Source organism: Camarhynchus parvulus, chromosome 6, assembly GCF_901933205.1.
Source record: "Camarhynchus parvulus chromosome 6, STF_HiC, whole genome shotgun sequence".
Classification (NCBI taxonomy): Eukaryota; Metazoa; Chordata; class Aves; order Passeriformes; family Thraupidae; genus Camarhynchus; species Camarhynchus parvulus.
In genome coordinates, this window is record NC_044576.1 from 20,789,075 (window position 1) to 20,808,597 (window position 19,523).

Genomic DNA, 19,523 nt, shown 5'->3' on the forward strand with positions numbered 1-19,523 from the left:
AACCATCTGGAAACAGTCAGATAAAGCCAGGGCAAGGCACAGATGTTAAAATCCTAAAATATAACCTCGGTGCTTTGACATAGAGAACCTGAAGGCACACGTTTTTGCTTTATTTACCAAGACTGCACAAGGAAACATTGCAAATAAACTATTATGTACAAGGTGCCTGTATAAGTTAGACTTGTACCCTTTTGGTTTTGGGTTGTTTTTCTTTCTACCCTTCTATTGTCTTTGTTCACAATTACTTCCTGAGGAAAAAAAATCTCAGTCCTTATACAGAGCAGCAGGACAGAATATAATGCTTCCCTCAAGAATTAAATTTCAGTCCACAAAGACTAGAATCTGAAAATTTATGCACCAGAAATCTAAAATGTGACGCTGCAAAATATAGGTCAGGTAAAAAATTCAAAATACCAAGGCAAAACATTTCAATTTTTTTCAATCATAATTTTTTCTGCATCTCTCTTGCATAATCACTTCTAAATCTTAAGTTTATTTTCCTTTTCAGAATAAGAAGACATAGCAAAAAAGTTGTCATCTTCCATGAATGAAAATCTAATTTTACAGCTGGCAACATTTGGAACAGGCAACTATTCTACATGCAACAACTACTTACACCTTAATAAACTAATACAAAAAGAAAATAGTGGAAATCCAAAATCTATTAATTTGATTAATTGTGAATAACTTCTCTCCTTGAATTTTTGGTAGTATTCCAACATTTCCAAGCACATTTCATTACCTCCTATCTTTTTTCCCCCTCAGGAATCCTTAGTAATGACAGCTTTGTGTCCAAGTATTTCAATTTGTAACATATTCCTGAATTTTGATGGGATTGGGTGATTTTTTTGTGATTTATTTCAGGCCTTACATTTCATATTTGCGGTCCATCCAATATGAATGCTAAAAGGATATAGAGCCAGAACAAGAGGAAGAAGCCCTTGCAGATTTTCAAAACTGACCTAGGTGAGAACCTGAGCTCACTTTTAAGTTGGATCTGCTTTGAAAGGAGAGTTAAACTCGATTTAGATATGTTTCTGCCAATCTTATTTTTTTATGACACTATAATTAACTTATTATTCATTGTTATCTTTTCAGGCTTATGAGGGTCCATCCATACCAGCTGTCAATGCTGAGTGAAGGGTTCTTTCAACCTCTGCCCTTCTGTTATATATTAATATGTAATTTGAAACATATGTACTACTCAGAGTGGACTAATTCACAAGTGAGTGAGCATAGCTTGAAAATTTCGGAATTTTCAAATTTGTTCTGAGTATTTTTCAATATAAATGTATTTCATATATTTTCAAACCTCAAATATACTTGCAATATAAATTTTCAAATAAATTCTGAGTTCTTAAGAAATAAGAATAAAGTCTGAGTTCTTTAGAACAGCGCAATGCAGTCAAAATATAACCAAGATAGGAGACAATGGAACTCAGAGGGAGACCCTGCTCCACATCCCACCAACAATGCTTACAGCTGTGGCTGTAGCCAGCCAAAAACAGCTGAAACCAAGGCGAAATTTATGCTAAGTATAAACCCCATTATTGTGTTTAATAGGTTGTTCATCCATTACTTATCCAAGTGCCTTATCTTCACTTCCTTCGATCAAACTCCATGTGCCATGCAGACTTGCTCGATTTTTACTACACAACTGCATTATTCTTTTTCAGAAACTAATCTAGCCTGTAAAGAACCTTAGTGAAGTTTCATCCCTAAAGTTTTCAAAAAGGAAAAAGTCAACTTTTTTTGGTTTTTTGTGGAGAAAATATTACATTAGGATTGATGCAATGTTATCCATTTCAACAACTTCAAATTTTTCATCTTGACAGATATGCAGGTTGCCAAGAACTTAAAACTTCGCAAGAAGGTTTTATTAAATGTAACAAGCAGCAGGGAAGCATTAGAATATCCTGAAAATAACTTATTTTTTAGATGGTTTTAAGACTTTTGGCTTCTTTCTGGAACCCTTTCTCTTTCACAGTCCATAGGATGTAATTCAATCTGCTGCTAATCTAGAGGCAGCAAGGAGTATTCTTTTTTAATTTTATATTAGAAAAAAATTATAGATTAGCCTGCTGTTAACCCACAGAAAGTACTGTTCAATTAATGACTTGAGTCCACAAAACCATGGAGATTTAGATTTATTGACAAAAATTCAGGTTGACATTTTGTCCTCAGTTCACCCTATTGAAAAGTAAGAAACAAAGGTACAATTGCATGAGTTCATGAATGCCAACCCTGATTTTTAACTTTAATGTTGAGGGGTTTTGCTGTTGTCAGTCTTTGTATTACTAAGGTGAGCTATGGAAAATCTTTTATGTATGACGATGGCATGAACATTTGCTTTTTCCTATTTTTTAAAAGCTGGCATACACAGAAATCTATTTCTGGTGATCCCTATCCCAGATTTTAACCTGAAGCAAAAAGAAAGGTTTTCCATCATTTATAAAGAGGTCAAAAGTTAAGTTTAAAAAAAATCATAGGGCTTTTTTGAGCACTCAACTGGAAGTGATCATGAAACTTTGAAAGAAAAGGAAAAACAGGCATAGGGTTATTCCCATAAACATGAATCAACAAATATTAAACATCAAAAGCTAGAAACGATGTGTCATTTCTAGAAAGTTATGAACATGGAAAAAATAGATTTGAAAAGGAATAAACAGCCATCTTCACAAAACTGTAAGAGCACCTCATTCCTCAGCTTTCTGGGTCAAAAGGCTGCCTAGCTTTGCTAGGTACAATAATTATTTGATTTAGCAATACCAGAACCTCAGAAGGAAATGTTCTCTCTAGTTGGAATACATTCTCTTAGAGGCATGAAGAGGGAATATGGGTAATTGGTTGCTTCTGCAACACCTCTAATGGATGACTGAGATATACAAGTAGACAAGTTTAACACCATTCTTATATGACAATAACATGAGTATGATAATCCACGTTAAGCAGCCAAAAATACCTTACCTATAAATAATAGCCAGCATGGGTTAGCTAATCTGCATATAACAGATATTGTGATTTGCCCACAATTCCTGCTCCTTATCTTTTGGATTCATGAGAAAGAGTTTTAGAGACATCAGTAATTCCAGATATAGAATTCCAGAGTGGAAATGAACTCTCCCTGTAGAGATACCTTTATTTTTTTCTGGCAATGTCTGCAAGTTTATCCAATATGAAAGGCAGCAAGATTGTGTGACTGACCACTCATGACTTTTTTTTCACATTGCTCACAAATATTGAAAAGTAAACACAAATGGTCTTCTGTAGTCTTAGTTCTCTCACCTCACAATTAACAGCTAAAACAATACTAGCTATCTCTTATTATCAATAGATAAATGAGTCAGGTATCTCATGTGCTCAAGTTTTCTTTCACAGAAAACCTCACCAATGTTCACTTTCTGATAAACTTAAAATCCTGAATGATTCTCTGAGTACTAAGTGTAATCCAATAATAATGGCATTACCTCTTTGTCTGAATGAGAACTCAATCAATACAGGCATAAAGTTTAACCTGGACATTCTATTTTACTAAGGTATATTAGATATTATATATTGAAATGATTTTAACCTGCATCATTAAAATTACATAATATTTACCAACATCTATTTTTAAGTAGCAATGAGCAGTATTTTCAACCTGTGAACCAAAATATTCTTGTGACTAAATATGTGTAACTCCCACTGAAAATCCAGTGAGTGCATGTGTTTCAGAGCAGAAGGTGGCCTAATTTTTTGTTATGTTTTATATAGTAAGGTGGTACCTGAATAAAAATACCTGCAGGATCAGCAGCCAGTTTCTACAAGACTCATAACATTTCCAAACACTGAAGGCATATTTGGAACACATTAGTTTCAAAGTCTCTTCTGTCAGAATTTGCTTGCATAATGAAACACAGGAGTTTCTTATGAGACCAACGAGACTAGAAATTCAGCAGCAAATAAGGGTTGAAAAATGGAAATATTGTTAGGAAAAATCCTTGGTTTACTAGTAACAGAATTGTAGGGCAGGAATGAACATCAGGAGATCACCTTGTCCACTCAAAAGCTCTGAGTCAGGGTCACATTAAACATCTGTCATGACTGGCTTGGCTTTATCTAATCCATGTTAACAAATTGCTTGGGACAGAGTTCCCACAGCCTTCCAGGTAACCTGTTTTAATTGTCAACTATTTTCGTAAGTTGAAATATTTTCCTAATATTAACCTCTTTACCTCTTGCTGCAATTTAAGCTTATTATTTGTTGCATGATTTTCTCTTTAATGCCTTTTCATTTGGAATTTTCAATGAACACTAACTTGAGTCATCCACATTTCCAGTGATGGGTTTCAACTACTTAGGATGTACAATGTCAGGGAGATCAGTGGAACTTTATGTATAATTTTCCATGGTGTCTCAACTCAAAACCAAGTGAATTAATCTAATGCAGCTTTTCCTCCCAAGACTTATAAGCCCTCCTTCCAAACAGGCATAAACCAGACATTATCACACATATTTGACAGGAAGTATGCATAGAATAAGCCGGGTCTGAAACTGAATTTGCAACAGTTATATATAAATATGGTCCAGCATATTCAATGTGATATGCATATCTGTGGACTTCACTAATTTTGTTTGTCCAAGGAATATAATTTAATTTCCTCGAATTTTTCCATTCATTTTACATTTATAAAGAAAAATATTACAAAACATTAAAATTATGTATTTAAAACTACCACTGCGAATATATATACGTATGTGAATAAAATATATTTATTTGCGTTTTATTGCTAGTTTATTTTAAGATAAACATTTTTTTGTTCAGCATTAGCTCTTGGAATTTGATAATATCTTTTAGCCAAAACTACTTTATGGAATAGTGGCAATGTATTGGTAAATGCAACACCTACTATGTCCTACACCACGCTATAGTTTAAATGCACAGTGATTGTACTGTACTGCAGTTACTATCAGACTATTTATTGCACAATCCTGTATTACACTAGTTGGCTGCCTGCAGCATTCTCATTTCTGTGACATTGCAGTTTATCAGTCTGCACAACATGCTTCGTAAATCTCCATGACTTATGTTTTCTTGCAACATCAGGGTTTTCATTACAGTTAAGCTGGATGGATACAGATGCCTACTTAAGACAAGTGTCCTGTAACAAACTTTAAATTCTATCTTTCTCACAGAATAATTCTTGTAAGTAAGAATTGGTATCTAATGTGACTAATTTTTCTCACTAATTAATGAGTACAATCATCTACTATTAAAAGTCAGATATTCTTTTTTGTAATTGTTGTGAATATAATTTCATGCAGATGGGAATGCTTAGTTTTTTGTCCATACAATTACAATAAGCACACTTGAAAAGATCTTATGCATTTATCTTTACAGCATTTTTGCATAATCAAGTTTAATCTATATGACACCAGAGAATCATCTGAGAAAATATTTAGTTCTTTCAAATCTGATAAAGTTTCCTACAAAGCCCCCATTGGAGTCTGAATATATTATCTTCTAAAAATCCTTGAACTTGTAAAATTTCCAATCAGCATTTTACATTTTGCCTGGAGCAGCATATCAAAGCACGGAGCATTTTATCAAGCTTACCCACCCTCCAAGTTACCCTCTACAATTATGTATACGAGTAGCTCAAGTGCTAAAAGCTACTGAGGCAAGGGACAGTGTGACAAGAATTCTGAATTTCCAGGAAATACCTAGATGTGAACTCAGGATATCAGCAGCTGAAAATTCAATCTAGTACAAAGTTCTGCAGATCAGCATGTTGCAGTTCAAGTCTTTCAAAGCTGAAAATATCATGGAATTAATTTTAAGTCTTCAGGAAGCTCACAATTTTGAAAGCTTGCAATTGCCATAACTACATAACTCATGTAGTTAAAATTTCTATCCCAAGCCCATAATTTCCTCATTAAATGCCCAGGTATCACTCAGGTGTGGTCATTTTCTTTTTTTGGCTATGTTTGTCAATAGCCATAGCATAGAAGAGAGTTTTAGTTGAATGGATCTAAGTGACTTGCTATGCTGTTTAATATCTTGCTTACAAGTAGTAAGCTGACATATGTTTCTTTTGCAATAATCATAACCTGTTTCTTTTCATCCATACTCAGACACTGTTCTTTAAAAAAAAGAAGATAAAACTTCACCTTTTACCTCAATATCTCTCAAAGATTTGGTATTACTGTATTTCTACTCTGAACAGTGCCAATATCGTGTGCACCTTGCCTGTACCTTAGCTCATGAAGTTATGACAGCTACAAAATCCTTTTTCTACCTTGATTTTGACGTGCTTTTGAAATCAGTTCACATCAAGGAGGATCCTATCCTCTGGAGGTCATTCACTTTAAGTATTTGGTAGTACATTCAAATTGACTTAAAGTATTTGCTAGTGCTTTCAGGTCAGTTTTGAAGAACAGTATTGCCAACTTCTCCATGAGAAGGAACTATTGGAATTTTGATTCATAAGCCATATGAAGTGGAGCTACAAGCAAAGCAGGAGGCTTTTTACCATCTTTGTGTTAGTGACTCCACAATTCAATCACTCACATTGAAGGTGGAGCAGAAAAGCTCTGATCACTTCTCCTGTTTGATTAAGAGTTGGCAGGAAAATACCTCCATGCTATGGCACCATACCCTGGCAATCCAATGTGGCAGCAATGAATATTTATATGGCCTATGCAACAACTTTCTCAGGATACCAATGACAATATATTGCTACTCCATACTACTCCATACACCAGTGGACCTCCATATTATTTTACTATTTTCATTTCACTGGAAATTTTCCTGTGTAGAACAATTAATTCAAACCTGAATTAAAAGTTGCCTTTCACCAAAAATAATTTTATCCCAATCTGATGGAAATAAAATTGGCTTCAAGTTGAAATTCAGTAAAAAGAATCAATGAAAATATTTCCCTCATCACAATTTTATACCCTTTTCCGCTGCAGACCTTTCAGTTACATCCTCAACTCCATCTGAACATATATCAGCATTTAAGAGTGATGATGCCAAATAACATATAATATCCATATAATATCAGTATGTCCTTGAAGTATCAAACCAAATTCCAAGTACCCTTAGGTTCTGCAATCCTGTCTCTTCCTTTAATTTGTGATATACAGACTTAAACTTCTTGTTTTGTTTTTAAGCTTCTCTTTCTCATCATATCTAGCTTTTATACCTCAAGGGGCAGAATTGTTCTGTTTGTTCTGGCTAAGGTTCCTTCCAGCATTTTAATTCTTTTTGTTTGAGTCGAGTTTTTGGTTGATTTTGTTTGGTTGTTTGGTTGGTTTGGGGTGTTTTTTTTGGTTTTTTTTCAGAACTTGCCTAAATTGGTGGGCTGATAAGACACAGCACAATCTGTCTACAATGATCAGCATTTCTGTATTACTTGTGTTGTGTCATCTTTGAATGGCAGTTACTAAAACTGTCTTCAGAAGCAATGTCGCAATGTTCAAAATATTAGCTCTATAATTAAATCAAACTAAAATTTCAAAAAGGCTGTTAGCTTTAGACAATTTTAATACCCAATATAATGATATAATAACTTATTTTGATGTTGTGATATAAGTCTTTGGTGAATAAAATGAAGACAATAGCTGGAAGGGAAACATGGCTTTTCTTACATTCAATTGTAATTTATTAAATGCAAAAAATTTAGAAAAGCTATTTCAGCATGGCCTTTCTTCCTCCTGGGAATATGACAAATATTGAAACAAGAAACATGGGAATAGTGCTTTGCAGATAGTATCTAAGAAATATCACTAGATTATCTTTAAGATCCCTCCCAACCCAAGCCATTTGATAAAAACAGCTGTTACACACTTTTTTGTTTCCAGGAATTTACAGTAAGGAGGTGATAAGCAGCCTTGAGAATACATGAGGATTGCAAAAAATTACTGCACAATTTTAAAATTATCTAATAATATACATTTCTAGTATTAACTTCCCATATCTAAAATAAGAAATGTTGATTATAATATCAGAAATGTGAGATAGACTTCCTGATGACCCTGACTAGATCAAAATATTCTGTCCTGTAAGAAAGGATACAATCATGTACTTAAATTACAGCCAACTTCCTGGAGCAGATTCTCAGAGAGACTGTTGGCTCACCATGCCATGGTTCATCCAGCTGCTGAAAACCTTACTTGCAGGGAGACATCATTTTCACTTACTCTGCAATGACACAATTGGGTCTATGCTAATAGTAAAGAGTGAACTAGAGAGATCTCCTCAAGGCTCCTGAGAATTCTGCCCTGTGGCAGTTCCCATTTAATTCAACATACTCAAACCATAGAGAATTTTTAAGAAAAAGACAGATGATCCCTTGGGATAATAAGGTCTAAATTCATACTTTACCTCTATAAAGTTTGATATGTTCTCTGTGGGAAGGAAAGATGGGCTTTCATGGATCAAAATTTCATGAGTTAATTTTTAAGAGCATATCATGAAGAAAAAAACAATGGATTGCAATGATACTTTTCATCTGACCTCTTTCTCCCTCTCTCTCAATCACTGTTTCGTACTAGAAGACATGAATTCATGAGAGCCAGCACTAATGAAAAATGCACCAGAACTTAACTGCATTTCAGAGCTGCTGGTGTCAAGGGGACAAGTAATGTCTCTGTCTGTCACAATGTAAATTATGTTGCTTCATATGATTCAGTTTGAAGATTCAGAAAATAGCATGGCCAAAAAAATAGCATATTTGCCAAACTTGATCTTTAATAAATTATTTCTGATCTAGTCAAATGTTGATCCCCAATTACACAGCTATCATGCTGCAATAAATTGCAGCCAGATTGTTATAAATTATAGGGGACATTAACAAAGATCATTTTCTGAAGACCCTTTCAGCCTCAGGAATAGTAGAAAGCACTAGGTTGTTTTTTTTCCTATGTGTTTTCTGTGGACATAATAATTCTTTAAAATCTAAATATAAGAAGTCTTTGGTCTTTATGACTGGAATGTTTTTAGTATCTCCATTATGGTGCAAAAATATCATGTGACAATTTCTAATGACATAATGAAGATTGGTGTGTGCAACTCATATTCAAGACACAGCCTGCTTTATTAGTAACTTACTCAGTAAAAATGTCCCTATAATCAATTTGTGATGAAGTCACAACATTTCCTGCCAGGCTCTTTCAGGACTCTCTCAGCAGTCGGGCAAACACAGCTACAGATCCATTTGCACCCATGTGTTGGTTTTCAGCTTGTCAGAATTCAGATCAAGCAGCTAAATGTTCGTCCTAAGAAAAGCAGGGTTAACACTGTGAACAAAGCACTAAGTGGGTGCCATGACCGCTGTGGTATCATGCAAGTCTGTAAAATCCCCTCACTGTAAGGCAAGAGCCTCATCACAGGAGTAGTCGACAATAACAGAAGGAGAAGATTTTCTTGTATTTGAAAGTTTTGTGTGGTTTCTCCTTTTTGCAGTGAAAGGATTTAGCATAATTCAGTGTCCCAAAGATACTTAGCTACTGTTTGGCTGGGTGCTGCTGATTAATGTTTAGGTAGCTGAGAGAAATAATGAGCTTGGGAATGAACATGAAGAGCTGCTGCCACACTCCCAAGGAGAGGGGGAGGATGCAAGGGCAGCACTACTACACCTTGCAGGAGCTCAGGGGGAGGTTGTTACTCACCACTGCACCACAAACACAGCTCACTTTCACTGCTGCTTTCAAGACATTGCTCTGTACTCTGGAAGTATATGTATGATGTAGAGAAACTTGCCCATATACAACCTCATTTAGAAGAGCAGACATCCAGACTCATACTTGCATGTAAACATCCATTAGCAATTTAGAAGACTTTGACCTCAACGACTGTACTTCTAGGTCTGCTCTGTGTGCAGGTTTAAAGGACAGTTCAGACATTTCAAAATATGTGAAATAGGAAATCAGCTTTCTCATCCTAAAAATTATTCTTAACTCTTAAAGTTAATTAAGGTTAAAAACAGTAAGAGAAGGGAATTGAAGCCATTGGTATTGACTGTAGGTACTCTGTGTGCGCTGCAGAAAACTGTTTCAATTTGCCTCAGTTATGAGTTTTTAGCTATAGTACTAAGGCTACAACTTTGAATACAAAGTAAAGGGCACAATCCATTCTGAAATTGCTACGACAGCTAGATATACAATTTTTCTAAAGAACTACATGTGGTACATTTCCTAACAGCCCCACAATTTTAGAAAGAACATTTTAAAAAGCTTATCAAAATATGTTACATTAAAAAAAAAGAAGTTTAACAGAGACAGTGACATCAACTGTTATCTGTTTTGCTGTAGCTTCTGCAACCTTATTTATGCACATCAATATTTTTTCATGACAGATATGGGATATTGGACTCTGTAATCTGAAGACTGCCATATTAGTTATCTTGCAAGACATTCATTGAATAAAAGAGGTGGGAGAACATTAGGAGATATATTTGTACCTAACCTTGAGATAAAACTTCATTATCTGTCTCCTTATCATCAATCTCTGGCCCAGCTAGCAGCTTATTTTTTTTATTTTAAATGTTTAGAATGCAACTGTGCTCACTAGTTATCTTATTAAAAATGAAAGCAATCTGATTTTTTTTTCTGTCACTCTAGAAAGAAATTATTTTAACAAAATATCTTTCAGAAGTATTTTCTGCTGGTCTGTACTTCTGTCTAATCTGTATGAGCACAGAGCATCACATGAAAAATGCATGCACATAGCAGGCACAAAACCTAACACTACCTGTGCCTCAGCTTGGGCTGATAAGAAGTCCTGTACATTGCAGTAATAGCTGAATATTGCATGCCCCTTTGCCTTTGCTGGCAAAATCTGCCTTCAGATGAGTCAGAAGCTAAACTCTGCCAGGTTTAACAAATGTCCACAGAGGACGAACAGATAGAATTATTTATTTCTATTAAGAATACCACAGAGTATATTTTACAGGAAGTAATTTCATTATCTGTTGAAGTGCTAAGGTTCAGAATTTCAATACACAAAACTCAATGATGCATTAATTTGATCCACCTCATTAGCATCCAGGCACATTTACAGAAAAATGCCAGAATTGTTACAGTTGGTTCCAGTCATCAAAGTGATGGGCCCTCAGGGGTTTAACTCTGTAATTAACAGATAATATGTATTTCATGAATAATATATATAATAAAATATATATACTGTATGATGTACAGTGTACATAATGTATCTCATAATACATGATTAACATATAAAAAGAGGCAATATTTAAAATCATATTGCCATGAAGTCAAATTAGACTGCAAAAACGTTCCAAATTTGATCACTCTATCAAGAAGAGAGAAAACTTATAAAGAACCACAGCTTTCCATAATAGGGTACTTATTGCTACAGCTCTAAGAAAGTAGGAGAAAAAGATCAAGGGCACCTCATTTGTCTTGCTTCTGCAAATGAATATGCAAACAGCAGGCAGAGAAACTGCAGCAACTCTTACAAGCCTACATCCTTTCCTACTAACAGGTAAGGTCTCCTTTCAGATATTCTATTCTATTTATTTTCACTATTTCAGCTGCTTTTTAGAATGGACCAAGCTTAGTGAAACAAATTTAGTGAGACGATTTTTATGATTTTTTGTTAAATTCCACGATAGATTTATGTACTGATTTTTGGCATTAGATCCCACTTACTGACTCACAGAAGGTACCTCTATGTCTCCTACAGCAAGTGCATATATAAGGAATACAAAACCACTCACATGTGAACTGGAAACACCTTCTATCAAATACAACCTTTACCAAAGAAGGACAAGAGCTGAGCAAAGAGTTCTGGCCAAACACATTCACATATTTGTATTGTATACTGCTCTAAGTCTATAGAGAAGGATCACTGAAAAAGTACCTCTTGTTTAAAAGTGCCTCATAGACTGTATCACTGGCTTCCTATCACTGACAGTCCTGACATATAAAAAAGCCTAACTCCATCTCCACTCGAATAAACTTTATACTATTTAGCTATCTACTGATGCCAAATGGAGACAAATTAACACCTCCTTGCCCAAACTCAGATGTTTTCCCTTAAGTACCTGAGGAACAATATAGATAAAGGCTGGCATTGGCTTATAGACGCAAGAACACTGACTAGTTAAAACATTTATTATAAATTACTGCCTTGAAATGTAAGCATCCTTAATGGATTTTATGGAAATATCATGACAAAGAATAATTCAGAGTTTAATTTTATTAAAATCAGGAAAGGTAAAATGCCCCCAAAAATTATCATTATCATTCTGAAAGAACAAACAACTACTAATGATGAGTTTAGCATTTTCTTGCTTAAAGTGATTCTTAATTTTACATATACTATGCCTGTTTTCTACATGAAGTGAAACTGATCCTTACTATTTTGAATCTAGTGCTCACCATTGTGAAATTGTATTAGACATTTCAGTGCCTGTGTCTCTAAGATACATGGTGCCCTGTGGGAGAAAAATAGCTTAGAATAATTTTACTTAGCTATTAAACAATTATACCCATGTTCTCTTACAGCTAGAAGGTGGTTTATCATTTCTATTGCTAAATTTAAAATAGCTACTATTTATTTTCACTGTCTGGGAACCTCAACATGACTGGTACAACAAAGATTCTAATTAGAGTCATCTTTCCTGTAACCTGACTGTCAATTGTTTTCAAACTCAAACAAGATTTGAATTTGAAGAACATACACTATGCTGGATCTATGTAACTTGTAACAATTTTCTACCTTAATAGTCACACTGGAGCATTTGAAAATTGGCAATTATTCATTTTGCCATGAGCTGGTAAGTGAAGGAGTGAAATTCTCATCTCTGAAGAATGGTGTAGTAAATCATGGATTAGCAAAGTCAGGCACTCTCAAGGAAAGACTATCCTCTTGCTTACACCTAACAAAGCCAAGGATCAATATGACACTCCTTCTCATCACAATACACATTTTATGTTAACTTTAATCAATTTCATCTCTAGAAATAAAGTGTTTTAAAAAGAAGAAAACTAGCTAGTTTTCTAACTAAATTCATGTTAGTAAAAATCTGACTCTGAAGAATCAGACAGAAAAACTCAATTCATCTTCCTACAAACTTTTAACAAGCTGTGACACCATCACACAGTCATCTATAAATGCTACTTGCTAAAAAATTTGTGTTTAAAATAAAATAATCTACATATGTTTAGAAAAATACATTGTGAATTTTTCACAGAAAATACATAAAAAGTAGAATTTGTATTTCCTGACCTTCACTATAAAACTGAGGTCTTTAGGCTATATTGACCATTCAGACTTGTCCATGATCTGTGGGAAAAGAGAGGCACCTCCATAAGGAAATTCATCCTGTCCTCACACAAACATTCAAGATGGACAGGAAGAATTGTTCTCTGGAAGTTCTTTTTCTGCCTCCCTCCAAAATCTGCATAGGGACAATATATAAGTTTGGCTAGTAAGTAATTTTTGATAGCTAAGCTTAAAAAAGATGAATTAAACTTCTCATGCCTTTGGCTTGAAATCCTGGTTTTGTGGTAAGGTTTTGCTAGGGTTTAATTTATTTTTTTTTTCTTGTGCAGACTGACTGTTTTGGCTTGCAGTTTCAGTATCTCAGAGGCATCTGGCAAGAACTCCCACTGTCTTACACCTGCAATGCCGTCAGAGACACGCTTGAGTCTGCTCCAGTGGGAGCTGACAGGGAGTGCAGACCCCCAGTCGCCCCTGTAACAGAATTACCTCTCTGATGGGCAATGAGGAAGGTTGCTATCAGGCTATCAGGCTTTCAATACAAGTGTGGGCAAGAAGTAGAGCAGAAGAAATAAAGGTAAAGGGTCATTACAGCACAGTTTCTGGTGATTAAATAAGGCTCGGAATCAAGCCAGTTTTTGGGTTTTGGGGGATTTTTTTCCCCTCCGTAATAAATCAACGGAAACATTTCAATTCTTCCTGTTCAGATAAAGGTATCTGAACTTAGCCAATACCAGTTCTACATATTTCCATCTTCTGAGAAAACTATCAGCACACAATAAATACTCAGATTTTTGTACACACCCAGGTGGCTCAATTCTTTATGGATGCTATTTATAGTCTATAAAAAGTACAGAAATAAGAATGAGAGTTTGCTTATAATTGATATCTTCAAGGAAGAAATTAAAAAAATAATGTAACTAACATCCCATACCTGAGTAGAGGTTGCTTTGGATAAGAAGGTTGGTCACTGTTTTGGCAAGGCTGAGGTTTTTTCGTGACTTGCTTGTAAATATTCCTGGCAGTTACTCCAATCCATAGCATAGTAGAGAGTGTAGAATAATGCAGTACAATGCCAACCTAAAAAAAGAGTGGACAATTCAACAACTCAATAAATGGATCAGTAAAACAAGAGTTTTACAAGAATCTTACTTCATAAGGGCACAGGCAAAAAAAAAATTTAATTGAATTTATAAATGCACCTAACATCTGCACTTAAAACCAGTTATTTAATCTGCCATAGATAGCATTATCTGCAATACCAGAAGCAAGGTTAGGAATTAGAGACATAAAAACATTTGTTTTCTAAGAACCTGTTTAATGAAAACATTTTACACCTGGATTTAAAGTGGTGTAACTCTTATTTTGTATTTCACTCTTTAGCCTATAATGAGAATGCAATTTAAACTTTAATGAGAGGCCAGCATTTTTGCTTGCTATTATGCTATTTCCTTTAACTTTTCAGGAACAGCTTGCTGTAGTTCCCTCTCTGCTATACACAGGCAAGGCTGACTTCTGGAAATGGCATCTGTGCTATTTGCACTGATAACTCCAGATTATTTTCAGACATATTTTAAGAAAATTATAAACTTGCTTACAGAATTTAAAAAGAAAATGACAACTCTTGGCATTCCCCCTTAAAAAGAATTATAAACTCTAATAATGTTATTATCACCCTGTCCCCAAGAAACTGGTGTGTTTATCATTGAAAGGAAAACAAAGTACGAGCACCTCTAAAATGCAAACATCTTTGTTATGTTAGTAATTGTTATTCATTACTATGGAAGCAGTAATTGGAATTTTATCCAATCTCCAGTGCTTTATTACATCAGCTAAGTCTGCATCTGATTATATAAAATGAGGTTACCTTTGAAGCAATAACCTGACATTTTGCAGTGACAAGTAAAATATTGCTATAATTGGAAAGAACATAAAAGTTTAAGGAATACAGAGAATTGCTGAATAAAGCTAACACAAATCTATTATAATGATTTATTTGAACCAGTGTTCATTTTTGCTGCACTTAAAACAAAATAATTGATGGGTAAAGAAAAAAAAATCCATGCATTTTGTTTCTATTTAGTATTATAGCTCAAAACTTGAAGTTAGCAGCAAATATCATCAACAAAAAACCCTTTGTAAATTTCTCTGGGACTTGTTTGTCACTTTAGATGAGGGAGGACAAAGCCTTCATCACTGCTGCTGCTTGAGGTAAAAGAAGCAGAAATAAGAGAATGAGACAATTGTGTATTATGAGCTGGCAGACGCTGCCAGTTCAGGGACTGGTGCTGTCTGGACTTGGTTCACAGGCAGCTTGCAGAGTTTCTGTAGGGATGCCCTGAACAGAACCATGAGCAGGGAGGGGAGGCAGGAGGACGAGAAAGGGGGAAGAAAAAGGAGGCAGAAATAATGAGAAAGAACTGGGAAAAAAATCTAGATATTTAGCTCCTAACCTCTTTCTCATTTCAGCATAGCCCTGCTGCTATATATTCTGTTTTTCACACAGGTATGTGCAATAATAGGAACAGTTGAAATGAATTCCAGGTCAAAAGGCACCTACATGTGAAATTCTGAAAACATATATGACCATATGGATAGAAATCATCAGCCACTTAAATGAATGTAACACCTGAAAAATAGTACAACAAAACAATTGTATTGAACTTTCAAGCAGGCAACTGAAATGACTGAAAACATCATGGCCATGCCACACCTGCATCACATTGCTGTTTTTCACAGTGTGCTCATGTTTCAGCAACTGGGTTACTTCTGATATATGGAGAAATTGAACAAACAAGGAAGAGGCAAATGTTATCATTCTCTGTACTAACTCTTTAATGATCTGCATCTCTCTGTCAAAAAAAGCCCCAGACAAAACAGAACAAAAAACCCAAACCCCCAACCATTGCATTTCTTGCTTGAAGGAAACAAGGACTTATCCTGAAGATACAGGACCTCCTTATGACTAACAGATACGACATGACACAGCAGAAGTGTGGGATTTGGAAGGGTGCACTGAGCTGCTACAGTAAATTCTAGAATTTTTGCTAATATTCACTAATAAATAGTAAAGAAATGCTTGTCACACTTCCCATTGAAAGTTCAGTGTTTCAAAGTGCTGGGTTTTGTCCCCCCACTGACATCAGTTATGTCACAGAGATGCATTGTCCTCATTATTGTGCTTGGGGACTGCATGTTCCTTTGTCCCCTCCAGTGGGATCACCTCTTGCTAACTCTCTCAGGCTAGGAAGACACCTGGGCTCTACAGTAGAAATACGTGAGATAGCAGCTCATGACCCAGGAGGGAAGGATGAGGCTCAACAGAAAGACCAACGTGGCTTTGTTCAGTAAATTTTTTTTTACTCTCTTAGCAAATGAAAACTTGAGGTTATGCATGAATGGTCCAGGGTACAAATTTAGCTGTGTGTATCTTGTTACTGGATTTCTACCTCTGTAAAGCTTCAGAGGCCAAAAACTATATACAAATTAAATACCAAAGTCATAACTTAAAACTATTTTCACTATTAGCAGAACTTATGTATTTCACATAAAATTGTATGGAAAGGGTTGAGTTTTCCACATAGAATAAAGGATTATGATTGGAAATATTGAAGTGATGACCCCTATTTTTATGAAGGTTTTCCACTGACAGGCCAAATGGTACAGAAAAAACTGCCAGAATATAAGCATTGATAAGAGCACTGTATCTAAAGCTCTCTAATAACCACAGGTATATGGTAAAAATTTTCTTGTTTTCTTGGATTCATTTTTAGCACGTCCTGTGTTCTCAGAACTCTTATCTTTGGGAATAAGCACTACCCTTTTGAATAGAAGATTATACTTTTCTTCAGCAAGAAGATGCTGTCTGTTTGTGCTCCTTCAATAAATTTCAGTACCCTAGAGATAAGTTAAGTTCATATGATGCAGTTACAATAGTAACGACCAGAATACACATTTATGCAAAGCATTTTGGTACAAAAAAGTCTCTTGATCAGCTTTAAGTTGCACACAATTTTCTTTATTTTTCCCAAAATTTTAATTTAATTTCTTTTTTTCCCTAGTTGTAATCATATTTCAGATAAGATTGTACTTCTTAATTCAGTTTTATTTAAAGAAGGACACAGATATGCACAAACATTCTGATTAAACTTTTAATCCTGCAATGAAAATTATTCTTTTCTGTGAGATGAAGGGACTCAGGAATTTCTCTGCAGTCTGTAACACCAATGGATCTGAATATTTCATGATCTTTAAACATTTAGCATTAGCAAAACCCCATGCTCCCTTCACAGGTAGAAAATTTAGAGCAAAAAGTTCAGCTGTCTGAGTTGAAGTTGTAGGCTGCTGGCTAGTATGGAATGAGCTTTGCCTTTCTTGCTGAAGATCTGCTGCCTTACAGAAAAGAATTCACAAGCAGCTTCACACAGTGCATTCGTCAGGGAGAAGGAGATCTGAGCCTTGCCAAAGCTTACATGGAAGCTTTTATTTTATAAACCATATAGAGGTTTCTTGGAGATGTGATTGGAGTGACCATGCAATAAAAAAATAAGATTCTGTCTCCCTCTATAACTTTTCCACCTCCTGAATCTTGTGCCCAGTCCATTCTTCATGCTTCAACATGTTTAATTGATGATTTCATCCCCTAGCATCCATAAACTCATGGCTATCATCCTTTCCTCTATTTCCACAAAATAGAAATCTTTGAGTACAGAATTGATGCCTCCCACACATGGGGAGTGATCCAGCAACAGTTGCGTCTCCTTCTCTCTCATTCTTTACATGAAAGGAGTGAGCTTCCTCCTGCCTTCTGAAGCAAACAAATCTGAGGCTGGGAGATGGAAGGGCTCACTGGCTGGCTCAAGAACCTTTCTGGTAGTGTACTGCCCCTGATTTATCCCTGCTGCTCCTAAGACAACCTCTGCCTTGCATTGAAGATTTTGCCAGTAAACTCAAGAGTCTGGATTCTACAACAGCCAAGATTCAGTGACACCCAGAATGAGATTCAAGAGAAGTCTAAAGAGTCTGTAGATTCATTCACTCAGGAAGTATGTGGAGATGCAATCAACTGTTCTGGACCAGCATTCTAACATCAGGATTTTTGTAAATCATAAAGACTGTAGAGCACACATGCAAGTGAAAAGTCTATACAAAATTCTCTCTGAAACAGATATGCAGGTTTAAAAGGGAACTTTAGATTTTTAGATTCCACATAAAAATAAATGACGATTTCTGAAAAGACTTTTTTTGTGTGACTGTTTCACCTTGAAGGGGATTTGAAGGTTCTTCCAGCTATCACAGAAAATGGGGCCATTTCCATAGCATTAATTCCTGATGTTTAAAACTAACCTGTAACTACACATTTATAGACAGAGGGTGATCCAAATAAAGCTAATTTAGAACCACCCTTTTAGGTTAAATTTGAAGGATAAAAGTTAACTTAGTCTATTATTTCACATTGATAAGTATGCTGCAGTGATTTTTTTTGGTGGAAGTTTTAGGGATAATTACAATAGGAAAGGGGGTGGTTGACTGGCTTTTATGCAACATTTCAGTGATTAGGACAAAAAATACTTGCACTTGGAATCTTTCTCTATGCACTCGGGAAATAAAAAGTGAAAATTGCATTGCTGCAGGTTGAAGTCGTGCTTTGAATTTTAGCAGAATGAAGGATACCTCTGGAATGGCAACTGATGGTGTTACACCTGTGGTATAACTAATATTTTAGTGCTGCTTGGAGCAGTAACATTTTCACAAATATATTTTAAGCCCCAGTATCAGAGCTTTGGCATGTTGGATAATAAATCACAGACTAATTGTCTCAGGATTATCACAGGACACAGGCATTGGGACTCAGAATTTTGAAAACCTTGCTGTCAGAAAGCAAGAAAAGATCTGTGGCTGGGTATGATGTTCTCAAAGTGAACAGTTTTCAGCCTCTGTTAGCAGCTATTGGAGCCTTGTCTTAGATTACTTGGACCATTTCCTCCATTAGCTCTGTCTAATTACATCAGACAATTTTTACCAGGAAATAGAAGACAGTCTTTGTCACTTGTATCTTTCCTATACTGTAACTACTGATGATATTATCAGGCAAATAAATAACTTAATGAAACTGGTTAGCAGACATATAGGGATGGTTCAATTCAGTTTTTCTAAGTGTGCACATTTCTCAGCAGCTCAGGATCTGGCCCTATCCTACAGCAAGAGACAGATGCCTCTGATAATGCACTTTATTAAGATACCCCTGTAGTTTATGTACTACTTATAAGAGGCTATTAATAACACATTTATCTCA

The 19,523-nt window shown here is 35.4% G+C and overlaps 1 protein-coding gene across 4 annotated transcripts in view; it reads right to left on the reverse strand.

Moving 5' to 3' along the window:
- LOC115905082 (adhesion G protein-coupled receptor A1-like) overlaps positions 1-19,523 on the reverse strand; it is a 253,460-nt gene that overhangs the window by 18,337 nt on the left and 215,600 nt on the right. For all 4 annotated transcript variants that reach the window (XM_030951166.1, XM_030951164.1, XM_030951167.1 and 1 more), the window contains one exon: positions 14,163-14,308. In XM_030951166.1, coding sequence (XP_030807026.1) covers positions 14,163-14,308 — 146 coding nt within the window. The remainder of the gene's footprint in view (positions 1-14,162; positions 14,309-19,523) is intronic.